This window comes from Rhinolophus sinicus, chromosome 7 (genome assembly GCF_057876585.1).
Source record: "Rhinolophus sinicus isolate RSI-liver-muscle chromosome 7, RSI-T2T, whole genome shotgun sequence".
NCBI lineage: Eukaryota > Metazoa > Chordata > Mammalia > Chiroptera > Rhinolophidae > Rhinolophus > Rhinolophus sinicus.
Genome location: NC_142507.1, coordinates 1,823,813 through 1,842,375, shown reverse-complemented (window position 1 = coordinate 1,842,375; position 18,563 = coordinate 1,823,813). Strand labels below are relative to the sequence as shown.

The 18,563-nt window shown below is 40.8% G+C and overlaps 1 protein-coding gene across 10 annotated transcripts in view; it reads left to right on the top strand.

Moving 5' to 3' along the window:
• The window catches only part of WWP1 (WW domain containing E3 ubiquitin protein ligase 1), a 77,814-nt gene that overhangs the window by 16,995 nt on the left and 42,256 nt on the right, over nt 1–18,563 (top strand). For 7 of the 10 annotated variants that reach the window (XM_074319039.2, XM_074319038.2, XM_074319036.2 and 4 more), the window contains 6 exons: nt 1,846–1,941; nt 6,919–7,009; nt 12,320–12,458; nt 13,099–13,223; nt 17,021–17,158; nt 17,246–17,312. In XM_074319039.2, the coding sequence (XP_074175140.2) occupies nt 6,940–7,009; nt 12,320–12,458; nt 13,099–13,223; nt 17,021–17,158; nt 17,246–17,312 (539 nt within the window). In that variant the 5' untranslated portion in view covers nt 1,846–1,941; nt 6,919–6,939. The remainder of the gene's footprint in view (nt 1–1,845; nt 1,942–6,918; nt 7,010–12,319; nt 12,459–13,098; nt 13,224–17,020; nt 17,159–17,245; nt 17,313–18,563) is intronic. The other 3 variants (XM_074319040.2, XM_019726258.3, XM_074319041.2) reach the window with 1 other exon arrangement.

Here is an 18,563-nt window from a genome sequence, read left to right as displayed (position 1 = left end):
GGTGCGCCGTCCCTGGAAAGTGTATTTCCTCCTTCTGAATATTTGGGTCATACAGAAAGGTAAAATCTAACAGAATTACACTTTATTATCACAGGATTCCACTAGAAAAATCTCTTTGAGTTACATTTAAAAAGATATCTATGCAGTAGAACCATTCCAAGGTTTACTGCGGTTACCAAACACCCTTCCGGGTGGACCCAGAACTGCGGGTTTCCCAGGGAGCAGGACCAAAACCTGGATGAGCTGTCACCCTCTTGTTTACTGTCTCATAAACTCTTTGAGATGATCAAAAATATCTTCTGTAAATGTTCTCTACATATGGAAGTAATTTGTTTAAAATCAAATTCCATAGTTTGAATTTACGTTTTTATGAAATACTTATTTTCTGCTTTAGAGTTGCAGAATCTTGGATATTTTAGGGCAAGGGAGGCTGCTTGGTTCATCTCTATCTTTGCCACGTTCATAGAGTTCTGAATGTTATGCTGTTGTTGCAATAGCTATGCCTAAATGCAGGCTTTCTAACCTTGTAAGTTCCATGTTCATTAGACTAAACTTCTCTAGCACCTGATGTCTACCATCCTGTCTTTTCCTGAGATGTTTCCTGTGTGTTAATATTGTCTTCTAGACTTGATGTTGAAGTTGGGACTTTGTCCTTTGCCATCTTTGTGTTCTTGCCGTACCCACTTTACAGACTAAGCAGTCAATAAGGATGTTATTAATTGATCCAGGCAGATAGATATGTGACATTATTTCTCTGGCTTTTCCAAGTGTTCATGCTGTGTATGCATTATGTGCAAAATGGATCAGGTCTGTTGTTTTTCAAAATGTTGCTTCCTGACTGAAGAATGACATCTGAAAGTAAACAGGCAACTAAGATCTTGTAAGTGAGGGTTTGACAGTCTGTAACCTTGGAAGAATGAAAATGTAGTTTAATCTCTACATTAAGGACTCCATTCTTTGCAGCTGAATAAAAATGAACCTTTATTTGGCATTTTTAAAGGGTTGAGCTGCACGTCATCAGTTTATGCATAAATGGCCATATGCTCCGGGCATAGGTTATGACCTAAATTCATTTGGATGCGTAACGAATTTGCTTAAAGTCTGTTAAAACTCAGGCTTTGTTTTTTCTGTCGCCATGCTTCTTGGTCACACAGCTGTTAAGTGGCAGGATCGGAAATGAAATCCACATGGTCTGACTCCAGAGTTGGCTCTTGCAAACTTGGTGCCGTTTTGTCTCCCACCGTTTGCTCCTCTTCATACTCCCTGTCCTGGTTATGGCACCATCATCTACCCAGGGAGTGAGGTGGAAGTTTTAGTCTTTCAGAATGCTTTCTAACCCTCAGCTATTCTGTAACCATCTGTGCAAAGGACTTACACAAATCCTCTGGTTTTTTGTTCACACTACCAGTGCTTTGGTTCAGATAAATGCATTTTAAATTGAATGCCATGGCTGCCCAAGTTATTCTTCTAAAATGCAGTTCTGATTATTGAAATCTCTCAGTGTGTGTCAGTTACCTTCAGGATAAACTTCAAACTAGGCTTGGTATATTTTGAATGCCACATAAACCGTTCCCCAGGATCCTGTGGTTGTCGGTTGCTGGTTTGCTCCTCGCCTCGTCACGTTACACTGTCCTTGCGTTCCATTTCCCAGCCATTCCAGCAGTTCTCTGCGTGCTCTCTGCTCTCCGTCATTCGAGACGCAGTTCACGCAAAGGTTGCCTTTGAACCTCGTCCTGATTCCTGAAGGTTGGATTCTCCACTTTCTCTTGGGTGCCCCCTATGTACTGCTTGACCGCCCGCATTTGTTTCAGGAACTCACACTGAAAGCTCTTTATCTGTTCACAGGTTTGTCTCCTCACTAGACTATGAGCTCCTTGAAAGAAGGCATCGTGTCTCACTCATCTTTATATCCCCAGTGTCTAGCACAGTTCCTGGTACAGAGTAAGTGATCAACAATTCTTTTTACACTAACACTGTATTTAATCGTCCAACTCGATACATGTTGGTAGTTAATTATACCTGTGTAGACCTCTCACAGGTGGTAATTAAATAGGATAATATGTGGTCATTAAAAAAAATAGGGCCATAGACTTTTAACACGTCTGAGGTTCAATTTCCTCATGGATAAGAATGGAGAGTACCTTCCTCTCATACAGTCACTGTCATGCTTAGATTAAACACTATAGAGCAGTGTGTGATATTGTTCTATGTGCCATACAACTTTGTTATTAAGTGGAGTGTGGGAGCTAAGTGTTTGTTGAAATTGAGAATTTTATTTGTTGTCTATCTTCCCTTCAAGGCAAGATGGTACCATTTTCGAACCTTGTCCACCATGTTTTGCTGTTTGAAATTGCAGTCACTAGTTACCAGAGTCATGCACGCACGAGGGGGAGGGTTGGTTTACATGGAACAAAGGGAGAAATGCCTTGGGGGCGGGACCTGGGGACAGAAAGTGGTAGAGTGAGCAATCTTTTACCTAGTTGGCGTTGTTTCCCAGTCTGCATAGTGTTTCAGACTTCACAGTTCTTTTCAAGTAGCTAATCCTATGCCTAGTGTCCTTTATTCTCCGCAGTTGCCTTCCTGGCTAACTCACTAACAAAGCCCCTCAATTTTCTTTTAATCTCCCTCCCACTGACATAATATCTCACCTACGCGTAGGTCCTTTGTTGCTGTTCAGAGTCTTTCCTGGAAAACCCGTTACACTGTGTGAAAGCTGTGCCTCTCCTTCCTTTCCCTCATGGCTGCAGACGTGCTCCCTTCCCTCACACCCGACGAATCAGGGAACTGGCGTTCTCGTTTCTGCTGCTCTGCCTTCCGTGCATTGTTCAAATGTTTAAGTCATGTGACGTGAACATCCCAATTTCTATGTTAACATTTGGAAGTTAATAATGAGAGCAGGCATTTGCGAGCTAGCCGCTCAGTGTAAACTGGGTCAGTACCAGCAGTTAGAGTTTCCGCGAGCGTCTCTGTAACCCCATATTCCTCTCTCCCCAACCCCTGAAGGAACTGCTATTCTGAGTGTGTTTTGATCTCCTCTTTTTTTTAAATGGTATTACCACAAATATATTGAGTTTAATAGTTTTTATGTTTATAGGCCTTTTAAAGCTTGAGCAAATGGTATAATATTTTATTATAGAGGAAAATCTAATTTACAAATCTTTATACACTTCTAAGAAGACATTCAAGCATCATAAAAGTACATAGAAAAATCTCAGTGTGCACATTTAAATTTATAACAAGAATATAGTCGTGGAGACTTATTTTTGGACGGTGTGGCTGTTGCTGTACCACATACAAAGTAAAGCTCCTTGTCCAGAGTGCGGAATGTCACAGAGGCTTCCCACGCTAGTTTGTGCCGACGTGTTTCGTTTAGAGTCCTGGCGGACTCCCTGGAAGTGACAGCTTTTCACTGGTTGGCCCTTTGACCTCAGCTCTTTAGTGGGCTTCATTCAGTGTGTGTTGGTCAGACAGCCTGAGACTCAGGGTCCACAGTGCCCGTGTTTCTGGGCTTCTTCTTCAATCATAACTCATGGCATTTTCAGAGAAGTGCAGAGCAGAAGATGGATCATGATAAACGCCAAATAAATTCATTTCTTTCTTGTCTTTCGGAGTTGGAGGCACCTTTGGATGGCCTCAGCGTAGAGTGTTACGTCTTGGAGGTGGGACTAGGGAGAGGCAGTGTTAATCCTCAGAGCCTGTTTGTGTGTCTGTTTCATTCACTGTTATGTTCCTAAGGTCCATTTGTGTGGTTGCCTAAGCGACACCTACTGCATTCCTCCTCTCTGCTGCATAATGCCCGTTATATGAGTTAGCCGTTATATGAGGGCATTGAATGGCTTTCTATCCGTGGCCCTTGCAGTATTGTTCGTGTTTCTGTTTATGAGGAATGCTTATACTTGGCACATAAATAGAAAATTTTTATAGTCTATATCTAGAATTGCTCATTGAAGGATAAGCAAGTGTTCACTTTGCATGATAATGCCGCATTGTTTTCAACAATCTTGACACCTACCATCAAGATTTTACCAATGGAAACACCTAGTACCAGTGTCCAAGAGCCACCACTGTTTGGCCATTATTTGGTACTGTCAAAACTTCCAGTGAGTTGAAAATGTCATCTCATCTCATGTGGTCTTAACTTCTATTTCTCTGATGAAGCATGAGATTCTGTCTTTTCATGTAATTATCGGCCTTACAGATTTCCTTGTCTGTAAAGTTCCTGTTTGGGTTTTTGCCCATTTGCCTACTGTGTTGCCTTATTTTCTGTAGTTCTTATATAGTTTAAGTATTACTCTATAATTAGTTTCGTGTTTTATAAATATCTCCCAGTTTGTGTTTGCCTTTTGGTTTTCCTTATGATGTTTTGTGACAAGTTCTCGGCTTTCACATAGTCAAAACATTCACTCTTTTCTTTTTTGGTTAGTATGTATGTTTAAGAAATCCTTCTGTTCTAGGAAGACACGAAACAATAATTTTCTGCTGTAATTTCTTCTAAAAGTTTTAAAGTTGGCCTTTCGTACTTACATCCCCAGTCCACCTTGAGTTGATTTTGTATGTGATGTGCGGTAGGGACAGTTTCGTGTTTTCCATGCACGATAGATAATTTCAGGACCATATGATGGTCCCTCCTTTCCCAGAGCTCTGCATCGCTGCGTCTGTCACATCAGTGCGGCCTGACATGCACTGGTCTGTCTGTTGCATTTACGCTTCATCAGTCTCACCAGCAGTTGTGGTGTTAGTGTTTCTAAAAACTCTGACCTATTGATCCTCTCTGTTACCTTTTCCTTTTACTTCATTAGTTTCCCTACTTCCTTTGGTTTTACTCTGTTATTCATTTTAACACAACAGATTGTCTTGTTAACTCATTAGTTCTCAACCTTTCTTCTTTTCCTGGTATAAGTCGGTGAGGCTATAGATGTGCCTCTAACTTAATGTATCCCACAGATTTTCATATATGGCATTTTTGTTATTCAATTCCTAGCATTTTTAGAGAAATTTCCAATATTGATATTGGTTCATTAATTATGACAAATGTCACATACTACTGTAAGATGTACTAATAGGAGAAACTAGGTCTGGGGCATGTGAGATCTCTACTATTTTCACAACTCTTCTGTAAATCTGAAACTATTCTATAATAAACAGTTTAAATTCTAGTGGGTTCTTTTTCAAATAATGCAGTTCCATTTTCGTAGCCTCTTATTGCTTGACCATGTTTTATTTTATCTTTTTTTGCTGAAACTAATTTTTAGAAGTTTATATTTGGTAATCATAATATATAAAGTCCTTGGAGGGTTGGAAACTAGTATTTTTTTGTTTCTGCTGACTCACTTATGGTGGGTTATTCTCTGTAAGTTTGATTTTTTCAAATTTAGGCTCATGTTGGCTCCTCTTCGTCCTGGTAACCCCAGTGGCTTCTGTGGGGTGTCTTCCTGAGAACCTGTGCATATAGTCCTGCTGTGAGCAGAGGTTCCTAGGGTTGGGCCCTTGCTCCCGGGAGGGGGCAGGGTCTCAGCTCCCTCCCCTGTGTCTCCAGGCCCCAGTGCCTCTGTCTGTCTGCACATCTAGGGCAGTGCTCTAATTAAACAGAATTGTTTTGCTTACTACTCACCATTCCCTCTGTTACTTCAACAAACTTTTTAGAAGTGGGTGTTTGTTTTTTTTTGGCTACCATTATATGGAGTGAGAGCCGACTTGATAATTTCATACTTCTTGAGAACATAACAGTGTTTGAAAAGTACATTGGTTTTAATTTATCCAGGATCTGTTTGCATTAAAGCAGGAAGACCTTTCAAAATATCTACAAACCAGACTGCTAGAAACTGCAAACCCACATTTTCCATTGTTTTCTCATATAAACATGACAACTGATATAAACATGACAGCTGCGGGTAGATGCAGTCCTTGAGCCCTTTTTCTCATCTGCCTGAATGACGTTTCAGAACATGTGACTATATGTTAATTAGAATTGGATACTCATAGTGAGCAGTTTATCTTGTCTTTTTACACAAATACACACAGGCACACACAGATACATAGCGTTTGCAACTATAAGTGAAGAAAGTAGAATGATTTTAGAGCGCTGGACTCCTTAAGTTAGAGAAGACTCCGGTGGAGCCTAGAAAAGACTACAGACAGGGCAAATCAGGCTAGACATCAGTATTCATTAATATTTCTCAATCTTGCCCAGAATGTTCTGCTCTATGTTTAGTAAGTTAATGGTGGATAGTTTAGCCTTAAAGTATTTGTCATGCAGAAGAAAACTGAAGTAGCTCTGCCTTGTAGTTTATTTAAAAAGTAGAAATTGGGGTGGAGGAGTGAAGCAGAACTTGAAAAAAAAAATAAAAAGAAGCATGAAAGGCTTACTAGGGACATGCCGACTGATGCGGGAGATAGACCTGAACTAGGTACTATGTTGGAAAACTATGACACAGGGCATTATTGGGACAGTTGATGAAATTATAGAATGTGTATTGGATAATAGTAACATCTACACTAGTTAAATTCCTGAATTTGGTCATTGTATTGTGGTTATTTAAGAGAATATTTTCATTCTTAGGAAATACACACTAAATATTAAAGGGTAAGGGGAGAACTCAGGTGGTTCAGATAACACGTACATATTATAATATGTAAGAAAACAGGTTACAATTATGTGTATGTTTATTTTATTGATAAATCATCATGTGACCCTAGTGTCTTTGCTCAGATTGACCCAGTCACGGTTTATTGGCCATATTCTTGTGCTCAGAGGATTACGTCTGAGTTTTAAATGGAGTACAAGTGTGCATATACCAACATGTGATGGGTTGAAAAATACTGTATTAGGTGTGGTTTCTTAATTGATTCAGCTAGTTTTAATCATACTGAAAGTTATAATCTCTCGTCTAACACATGACTTAATTCAATTTTTTATAGGTTTAAGTTGAATTTTGGGACATGGCCACTGCTTCACCAAGGTCTGATACGAGTAATAACCACAGTGGAAGGTTACAGTTACAGGTAACTGGTAAGTTATTTTTATAAGTAAAATCATGATTCCCAGATGAAACTTTCTTTTACTTCTAATTCAGCAGATTTATTGCATAAGTATTTTTTCTTGTAGATTCATACTGTAGTGTATTTGTTGCAATAGGCCTGAAAGATAGACACCCTCTAAAAGTATTTTACTTATTCAGTAAATATGTATAGAACCTGTGCTTGATGTAGAGAAGGTACATCCTCGTTGATGGTGGGCGAATTTGGATATTGCAATAAGCATCAATGAGTTGGTCCTTAACTGTTTATTAGAATGGGGAAGGAGGCTGAAGGCCTTTTATCCGTTTAGCCATCCATTCAGTCAGTGGGCCAGTATTTGTTAAGTGGAATGACATACACGTATATGAAAACACAACGCCCTAGGTCCCCCGGAAGTTACAGTGGTGAAACAGGTTCGTTTTGTGTGGACAGTTCCTATGCACGGTCGTCATTAACTGGGTACATGGGGACTCAGGTATCGCAGGTGTGCTTGGGATTGGAGGGGGCCCGTGGACTCACAGAGGACTCAGAGGGGGACACTTTAACTCCTGCAGGAGGACTCGCTTTCATCTCAAATGAGGTTGGCAGCAGAGAGCATTGAGGGCGAGGGGACAGCGTTTGCAAAGGCATGGAAGGGCCATGGTGAGGGGCCTCCGATCATGCGTTCTTGATGCTTGGAATACGTGATTCAAGGAGAGTGGTCCTTAAGCTCTCAGTTTCACTTCTAGAAATTTATTTTTTTCTGTTATAGTCCTATAACAGATATTTATATTTTTATATAACTATAAACAGCTTATAATTGATGAAGTATTAATATCACTTATAAAATGATAAACTATATCGTTTGTATAATTATTGTTTATATTTATGTTATTTATATAACAATATAAATATCTGCAAGATAATTTCCTAGAAGTAATGTATACCGGGGGTGCCAAAAAAAGTATACAAGTGGACACTGGTGAACGTTGCTCAAGCAGTAGCTGGCTGTAAGCAAAAGTGTCTGGACGCCGATGGGAACCACTTTGAGCACCTCTTGTAATTGCAGGAGTCAAACGTGACTTGGATTCATTTTTTGTTATTGGAATATATTGAGTATTACAATTTTAATACAGTTTTCCTTTCTGAAAATGTGTATACAGTTTTTTGGGCACCCTCTGTATATAGAATTTTTATTATGTATTATATATAAATATGTACATATATAGAAAGATTATAATATACATTATATATATTTTATATGTTATATATGTGTGTGGAGAGAGAGTTAGTTTGTATAGCAAAAGACTGACGGTGGAATTCTAGGTGGATAGTGAAATAAAGTGAAATGAAAGAAATGAATCTGCACGCCCGCCTGTAGGAGCCAAGTTCTCAGACAGGATCGGTAAGCGAAAGAGCCAGGTGTGGCATAGTGTGGAATGAGCTGCCACATGGACGTACAGCCTGGTGTGTGCGGCTGTGCCTGGAACACTACATAGAAGATTTGCCTCAGGAGGGTGGGAGTTGGGTCGGGAAAGAAGAGGTGCGTGAGTTTGTACCGCAGTGCGGTGTGCACATGTGCGTGAGTTTGTACTCAAGTGTGTGCACATGTGTGTGAGTTTGTACCCAAGTGTGTGCACATGTGCGTGAGTTTGTACCCGAGTATGGTGTGCACATGTTTGTACCCGAGTGCGGTGTGCACACGTCCGTGAGTTTGTACCCGAGTGCAGTGTGCACACGTGCGTGAATTTGTACCCGAGTGTGGTGTGCACATGTGCATAAGAGCACACAGAAGTGAATACTCCTCAATATTTTAGATTTCAGGCTTTCTATAGAAAAGGGTCAGAAACAACGTACAAGATGTATAAAAAAATAAGACTTGAGATTGAAAAACTAATGGGCTGTTGTATTCACATTTAAATTATTAGCTGTTGTGTTTTTACCTTAATAGTTTCACTTTTGAAAAATTTTAATCATATGTACTTTTTTCATGAGTGTTGTGAATTATGGATTTAGCTTTATTCTTTCAAATGCTTCAACATTTATGGAATAATCTATCTTCTCGTTGATTTGGAATGCCACCATTATCATACTCTGATATCTTATTTCTGTTCTTTTCACCTCTGCTCTCATATCACGGGAAAAACTGTTTTAATTATTTTATTTTATAGTACTTTAAAAATATATATTGGGAAAAATATCTCCCTGCCCTATTACTTTGCATTTTAAAACTTGCCTTCACTATTCGCTAATTTTCTTTACCTTTCATTTAGATTATAGAGTCCCTCTCCCTTTTCCTCTGTCACCGCTTTCAAAAAAACCTGTTTCAGAACGACTATTAATGTTTCCATTTTGATCATTTAAAAATAATGTATTAAATTGGAGGTAACTGAAATCATTCAGTGCTAAAACTTCCAACTCCAGGAATATATTACGTCATTTCCTTCAAGTCTTCTGCCCATCAGTAAAGTTGCATAGTAATCCTTAGGGTATCCTATACATTTCCTACATTTATTACTAGAGTTTTGGATGGGGGGGAATATTGTGATTGAGATTTTTAAATTAAATTCTCTCTCTATGCACACACACACGACTCTCTTTTTCTGATCGATTTTTAATATTTATATAATCTTACATAGAGGACATTCTGTGTATACCGTGAAAGGAAACTCATTAATGGAAAAATAAAATCTATGTATCCCACTAATTAAACTTCTTATTTGAATTCATGTTATGTTTTGGTTATTTAAAATCATGCAGAGTTTTGGTCAGCCTACTGTAAAATCCTTGTGAGATTAAAAATTAAATTAAAAAAAAATCGCTGTCCTTGCCTTGCCAGCATCTGGTATTTTTGATGACTTTGCCAGTTAAAGGTACTCAGTGGGTGTATTTTGAATGTGTCTGCAGTTACTCAGGAGAGGTGACACTGTGCAGTCAGTAATAGTCACCCTGCGGGTGTCAGCATTCGCTGATGGCAGCTTTGCTTGTCACGCCTTCCTCACCCGTCCTAACATCAGGTGCTATTGGTCCTTGGTTTTTCAGCTGAGGAAATCGAAGATCAGAGAGGTTCATTGACTTACTTAAGGTTAGGTGGCTAGTAAGTGGCAGAGCTAAGATATGAACCCGGATGTGTCCAACCCAGTGCTTTTCCTTTCCTTTTTTTTTTTTTAAGATTTAATTTTTTTAGAGCAGTTTTAGGTTCACAGCAAAACTGAGAGGAGGGTACAGAGATCCCCAAGCACCCCTGCCCCCACCCACGCACTGTCTCCCCATTATCATCACCCCCCACCAGTGGTACATTTCTTACAATAATAACACTACACGGACACGCCATCATCCCCCAGAGTCCACAGTTTCCACTGGGGTCACTCTTGGTGTCGTACGTTCTGTGGGTTTGGACAGATGTGTAATGACATGGATCCACCATTATGGCGTCACACAGAGTCATCTCACTGCCCAAACATCCTTTGTGCTGCTCCTGTTCAGTCGCCCCCCAACCCCCAATCCCTGACAAACATCTGTCTGTCGCTGTCTCCACAATTCTGCCTTTTCCAGGATGTCACAGAGTTGGAAGCATGCAGTGTACAGACTTTTCAGATTGGCTTCTCTTGCTTAGTCATATGCATCTAAGTTTCCTCTGTGTTTTGTCATGGCTCGACAGCTCATTTCTTTTTAGTGCTGAATGACATGCCACTGCCTGGATGGAGCCCAGTTTATTTATCCATCACCTTGTGAAGGACATCTTGCTTGCTGCCAAGTTCTGGTGATTATGAATAAACTGTGATAAACATCCATGTGCAGGGTTTGTGTGGACATAAGTTTCCAACTCCTTTGGGTAAATACCAAGGAGCACACTTATTGGATCACATGGTGGAAGTATGTTTAGTTTGTAAGAAACCACCAAACTGTCCTCTAAGGTGGCTGTACCGTTGTGCATTCCCGCCAGCAGTGATTGAGAGTTCCTGTGGCTCCACGTCCTCGCCCGTGTTTGCTGTTGTCAGGGGTCTGGATTTTGTCCTTTCTGATAGGTGCGCAGTGGATCTAATTATTGTTTTAGTTTGCATTTCCCTGATGGCATGTGACATGGAACATTTTTTCATATGCTTATTTGCCATCTGTATATCTTTGGTGAGGTGTCTGTGAAGGTCTTTGGCTTGCTTTTTAATCGGGTTGTTTGTTTTCTTGTTGAGTTTTAAATATATTTTAGAGTACAATACTTTGTCAGATGTATCTTTTGTAAATATTTTCTCCATTCTGTGGCTTTTTTTCTTATTCTCTTGACATCCTTCATGGAGCAGAAATTTTTGATTTTGATGAAGTCCTGCTTATCAATTATTTCTTTCATGGATCGGGCCTTGGGTGTTAAATCTAAAAAGTCATGTTCACACCAAAGTGTGTACCAACATTCTTAGCGGGATTATATACAATTGCCAGAAAGTGAGACAATCCGAATGTCTATCAGCTGGTGAATGGAGAAGTAAAAAGTGGTGTGTCCACACAGTGGAATGCTATTTGTCAGCAAAAGGAATGAAGTTCTGGCACATGCTACCACCTGCGTGAACCTTACAGCGTGCTAAGTGACAAAAGCCAGTCACAAAAAAGCCACGTGAAATATCCCGAGTAGGCAAATCTAAAGAGAAAGGAAGGAGGTTTACAGTTGATCCTGTAACAGTGTGGGGGTTAGAGGTGCTGACCCCCCGAGGATAACTTCTGACCCCCCCAAAACTTAACTACGGATAGCCTACTGCTGACTGGAACCTTACTGAAAACAGCCGATTAACATATTCTGTATGTATGTGTGTTATATACTCTATTCTTAAAGTAATCTAGAGAAAAGAAAATATTATTAAGAAAGCCATAAGGAAGAGAAAATACATTTACAGTATTGTGTGTATTTATTGAAAAAAATCTGCGTATAAGTGGACCTCTGTAGACCTGTATTGTTCGGGGGTCAGCTGTAGTTACCTGGGGCTTCGGGGAGGGGGCTTGGGAGAAAACAGGAGGGTGGCTGCTTAATGGTATGGGGTGTCTTTTTGGGGAGATGCCTAGTTTTTAAAATTGATCGTAGTTGTGGTGGCACAGCCACCATTGAATTATATAGTGTAAATGAGTGAACTATATGGTATGTGAATTATAGTTCAAACCACTGTCAAAACTCAAATGGTTCTCAGACGTTATCATACTCTTGTTCTATTGTTTTCATTCTGTCAATTAAAAGAGTTTGGTTGCACAAGAGGCACAGCTCCATTTTTATTGATGTATTAGCACAAAATACTGCTTTCTGGCTACATATATTCACTAGTGATTATCATGTTTCTGTTAGTTTCTAGTGCCAAACTAAAAAGAAAAAAGAACTGGTTTGGAACAGCAATATATACAGAAGTAGCTGTGGATGGAGAAATTAAGAAAACAGCAAAATCCAATAGCTCCTCTAATCCCAAGTGGGATGAACAGCTAACCGTGTAAGTACCTTGTACAAAAGAGTGGAGAAGCTTCAAAGGGGCATGTGCGCCTTGGGATTTTTTAAATTATTATTTTGTAGGGTGACTTCAAAGTGATGACTTGTTTTTCATATGAAGAAGCCTTTAAAGTATATAAACATTGGGGGTTAATTTCATTTTCTTTACAGAGGGGGCATCAATGGTCATTGCTTTTGCTTTATAAAGTACATTATTTCCATGTACTCATATTTTCTCTTACTGTGGTAAAAATATAGGGCATAAAGTCAATTATTCTTAATTTTGGCATTCTGCACTACAGGGTTATAAATTTGTGTTTTAACCAGTGCCATCAATTGTCTAAAATCTATAGAAATATGTTCAAATAGAAATAATTATTGTGAAGTCTCAGACTCTTGAGGTATTACTGGTGTTTTGGTTCACCAATTATAAAAATTCTTATCTAGCTAGTGAAATCCTAATGTGCTTGAAGGCAAATACTGTTTTTATAATTCAGGTAGTTTACTGTTTCATACAATATTTTTTCCTCAAATAAACTGAATCATGGCTTTTGAAAAATGATTGAAGTAAATAATTTAATAGGAATTATTGCGTAGAATAATGGTATATCCTCCTATATTTTTGTTGTAATTTACCCTTACAGAAATGTGACCCCACAGACCACACTGGAATTCCGAGTTTGGAGCCATCATACTTTAAAAGCAGATGCTTTATTAGGAAGAGCAACAATAGATTTGAAACAAGCTTTGTTAAAACACAACAGAAAGTGTAAGTTTTTGTTCTACCCTTTGTTTCTTTAAAAGTTTATTTTAAATGCTTTGAAAGTATCCTGAAGCCCCAAAGCAAAAATGCTAGTTTTTGTATTTGTAATGGAGAGCTTCGGGTATTGCCTATGGCTGGTGTTGCTTGCGACAGGAAATACTATTTACAGCAGGTGGCCGTTCTCCATCCTACAGACTTAGAGCGTGACCACAGGCCCTCATGATTTGCTCAAGAACACAGGTACTTGCTGTTACAACCGGAACATAAGTTTTCTGATTCTTAGGTGCTCAGTTTTGATTAGAAGTAATAGAAAACTGATACGACTCTAGACAGCCTTGTAGCATTTAAAAATACACTGATGATTGATCAAATTCTTGGCTGCCTTTATTCAGCCTCTTGGCTTAGCACTTGACTTGGGTGTTAGTTATCAGTTGAATGAGCTCTAGTTAAATTTTGGAGTGTTGTGGGATTCATTTCTAAAAAGCAAACCAACAAACACTACTTATGAACCAAACACTAACCCAACAAAAACATGACAACCTAGTGATAATAAAGATACTCAGTACAAAAACATTTCCTGTCCTACCATCCAATTAGAATTCACTCACGGGTCTAGGGGAAAGGTTATCAGTGAGAAGGTGTGATGTTGCTGAGGACAGCTGTATCCAGAAAGTGTTTGACCGTCCCCTTAAGGGCACAGAATCTGTCTCCATGGAGAGAGGGCTCCGGGCGGTGGGCGGTGGGGGTGTGTTCTGCGGTGTGCTGAGTCCGGCTCCTGTGTGTGAGGGAGGGCGTGGGAGAGGAGTGCCGGGAGGAAGTAGACTGAGATGCTAGGGCTTGTGGCCCTAAAGCAGAGAAGGCCGCTGAGAGCAGGGCTGCCTTTAGGGAGCCTTGGATCTGCAGGCCTGAGAAGTCCTGCATGGTTTCTGGCAAGACGCGAAGAAGTCTGGTACGAATGGCAGACAGAATAAAGCCCTTGGAGGCACATTACAGTATGGAGGAGGTACCTGGAACCAGGAAATTTGTGTGGGCCTTGATAGTCTCGGGTAATTTTAGGGATGCAGGGAATTGGTGTGGTCGTGTGGGGAATGTTATCGCAGGAATTTGAGTTGGCATTTATGTAAACTAAATCACAAACGTGATGGAATTAGCAAGCAGCTTCGAAGTGGAGACTATTTTATTCATCTGTGTTTTTCAGTGCTTTCCATGATCAACAGCCAAAAGTTTAAAAAAATTCAAATGAAACCTTACAGTGGAATCTTACTGTATGTAAACACAGCGGTATTGGACCACACAAGTACATGCGCGCACACGCTCACCGGCCCTGACTCTGGGTACCCCAGCAGTTCCGGAACTCGTTTCTGTGGAACCCTGGGTCTCAAACCAGTTTGAAAAACACTTGGCTAGAACATCAAGTCCAACTCCTTATAGTCTTCACTTAGTTTCTCTCATTTCCTGCTCTGGCTTAGTTCTCCGAGTGTCTGTCCAGCTAGCCTTCTACTTGTTGTCAATAACTATGCATTGGCTTAGTGTGTTTTTGTATTTAATTCTTTAATGTACATGGAATTATTACGGAGAAGGGTATAAAACGTGCATCTAAGTGAATTTCCCCCTGTTGCTACCCAGTTTTTCATAGTATGAATTTTTCTTATCATGGATGAATTTGGCCCACTTTCATCTTGTGTTCTGTTTATCTAGCAGATCCTCCCTCCACCCCCTCTTTTGTCTTGACCATGATGCAGGCTCTATCGTGAACTCATTCTTTTTGTCTAAATGCTGTCGCAGTGTAACTTTTTCTAACTATCATTATCTTTCAACATAAACTTAAACGTGCTCTCCAGCCACTGGCAGAATTAGAAACAGACCCTGACTGTACTCAAGCCCAAAGATTGCCCTTAGCTGAATATCCGAGAAGGAACTGGCCATCAAAGGCTACAGAGTACCGGAGCCAGCCTCCGTAAGCAGGGCTGGCAGACCTGTTCTGTAAATATGTCGGCTTTGCAGCCGCATAGTCTTCGTTGCACCCGTTCAGCTCTGCCATGGCGCAGGAAAGCAGCCATAGAAAACATGCAAATGAGCGAGCGTGGCTGTGTTCAAATAAAACCTTACTTACAAAACAGGCAGGGGGTCAAATTTGACCTGTGGCCCATGGTTTGCTGACCCTTGGAATGGAGGGTAGAGTAGAGGAGATAATGGCGGTAGGTTTTTGAACACCATGAAAAATAGGAACCTGCAGAGCCATAATATCCCAAGCAAGATGCTAAAGAGAAAGTCATGCCTAGACACATCAGAGTGGAATGCATAGCACCAAAGACAAAAAAGCAGCTAGACATAAAAACAGGGCACTTGCAAAAATTTATAAATTAGAATTGTCGAATTAGCCATGATAGGAGAGGATACTAGAAAAATATCGTCAAAGAGTTGAGCGAAGGTCATTATCAATATAAAAGTGCATGCCTAACACATTTTTCGAGGATGAGAATACAAACATTTACAGATTAAAGAATGAGAGAATTTACCAGCAGGAAACCTACACTAAAGAGATTGTAAAAGGCTATTCTTTAAGAATCTACTCAAGCAGCTAAATATTTTAGGAACAAGAGCTAAATCTTCAAATTCCAGATACTTTGAGTGGAAAGAAATGACAAGAATGACAGAATAGGGGTCAATATAGTTTTCTCCAGGTGTGTGTTACTAGGATCGAGATAAATCTGAAATTCATGCTTTTGTACTGTGTGTGTGTGTGTGTGTGTGTGTGTGTGTGTGTGTGTGTGTGTATGCGCGAGTGTGTGTGTGTGCGAGTGTGTGTGAGTGTGTGTGTGTGTGTGTGTGTGTGTGTGTGTGATGTGTGTGTCTTTTGTCCTGCCCCTAGTTTCTCTAATTGTTTTGTGATGTGGAGTAGAAGTGGGGTTTATGGTCTTATTTTTTTTGTACCTGGATAATTAGTCAGTGTTTATGCTGGACCTTTGGTAAATGAAACACGCAAACAGAACAAAACCCAAGACAAAAGTCACGGAGTTTATCTCAGAAGTAAAGTGAACTATCATTTCAAAAGGCACAGGAAGCCAGGGAAGAGCAGATGGAAGTGATTGGCCTCAGTTGAATAACACAGGACTGCTAATAACTTTACTATGTAATCTGTGGGATGGACGAAGTTGAAGCGAAATGATCTTGAGTTGAGGTAAGAGCTAGATATCCTGATAATAGGAAGAGAACGTCTGGCCTTACATGAAGAAGAAAGAAACCTGTTGTCATAGTACTTAGCCGGGGAGCACTTACTGTGTCAGGTGGGGGCTGAGAGCGTCGTGTGTGGTGTTGCATTTGGACCTGATGACAGGCCCTTGCATGTGATGCTCTTGTTATCTGCATTTTGTGTTCGGAGACGGAGGCTGAAAGTAGTTGGACCACTCACTCAAAGTGCAGCTACAAGTAGCAGGGCCGAATCAGTAAGCAGACCGTCTGACTGTCACGCAAACATTTTGCTGTAACCCCAGGTCATACACGGTCGCCTGGGCTGAAGTCCAGGGTTGGGCACTTGCTGAGTCTGTCATCTGGATGCATTTCTATGTTCTCTGAGGTTTATACTGTACAGAGGAGCAACTCAAGAGGAAACTGAGCGCGTGCAGTGGGGGTGAGGACGGCGGGGAAGGGAGCCCCCCTGCAGGGGGCCTGAGAAAAACGCTGATCCTTCCTCCACACGCAGCCAGGAAGTACTGGGTTACAGTCATCCCGCATCTGTAGTCTAATTCTGAAACATTTCTGTATGTGGCCAACGCTTTTCAATTAGGATTTTTCTTTTCCAGTGGAAAGAGTGAAAGAACAGTTAAAACTGTCCTTGGAAAATAAGAATGGTGTCGTGCAAACTGGAGAGCTGACTGTCGTACTGGATGGACTGGCCATTGAGCTGGAAAGCCTGACGAACTGCAGCTCACCTCCAACCAGTAAGCTGATCGCTGGGTTGTTTAAGTTGGAAGGGAAAGCCTCAGGAAGTGCATAAAAACCCATTGTCTTTCTCTCTTGTTGTTCAGTAGAAATACAGCAAAATGGGGATGCCTTACATGAGAATGCAGAGCCCTCTGCCAGGACGACGACCAGGTAGGACGCCGTGGTGGAGTGTTTGTGCACGTCATGGGACATTTCCCACATGCACAGGTTTTAACTTTAACCTTTTCCTAGAGTTCGCCATAGAATTTAAAACGTCATTCGACTGAGTTCCTGAGAAAGTCGTTTTTAAAAACATAACAGCTCTGTTGAGCTCTAATCCACGTACATAAAATTCACCTTCCCGAGGTGCCCACGTCAGGTCTGAGTGTCATCACACAGTTGTGTAACCTCCCCTCCCGCGTGCGCTCATGAGCAGGCTCGTCCCCCGCCTCGCCTCCAGCTCCTGCTGCCCACTGAGCTACGTCTGTCGCAGTACATGTGCCTGTTCTGGCCATTTCACATGAACGGCATCACACACTCTGACCTTTCGTGACTGGCTTCTTTAACTGAGCGTAAGGTTCATCCATGTGGCCTGTGGCAGCACTTCTTTTTTTCTTGTTGGAAATGGGCTTTTTAAAACCTGAGTGGGCCCAGTTTGTCAGTACAGAGAGTCAGATTGCGTGCGAAATGGGCATCTTACTGCTGTGTGAGCTGGCGGCTTCCTGAGATCACTGGTGATAAATGCTGCACAGATGTGTCTTCCCTCGGAAACCATCCTGCCGTGTCAGACACTCCCTCGCGTGCACTCTGATGAGAATTAATAGAGGCTTTCTGTTTAGAATCATTTAAGTTGGAATAAAAGCATATACTAGATGAGGTGCAATGGAATGAACACGTGAAATTATGAACATATGTTGCTGTAAAACTGACTTGGTGCATTTGAAGGAGCGTGCTAGTATGTGACCTTATTAATCTGCAGTCACTAATGTCACTCCTCCTTAATTGCCATTGAGTGATTCTCGCAGAGCACCTAAACAGGCAAGGATGTCTTCTGAATATATATTTGGCTTAAATAAATATATCCAGCGTCCGTATTATAATTTACACTGAGAAACTTAAGGACTGAAAGGGTACAGCAATTAGGTTCATTAAAATGATGTAGTGTATTTGCGTGTCTATTTTAGAAGGCTAGAGGCGCGTGCTTGCATCACTACCAGTCTGAAAGCTAATGTTACTGCATTGCACAGTAACACATTTTGCAGGAAGATTCCTTCTGCAGCCCATGAGAACTTCACTGGGGCTCTCTAACCTGGCCTGCTCACTGCGTGGCTGGGGAGGGATGTACAAATCAGAATCACTTGGGAGCTGTTTGCAGGCTTGACCTGCCCAAACTTCCTCAACACATCTGATTCTAAAAGTACG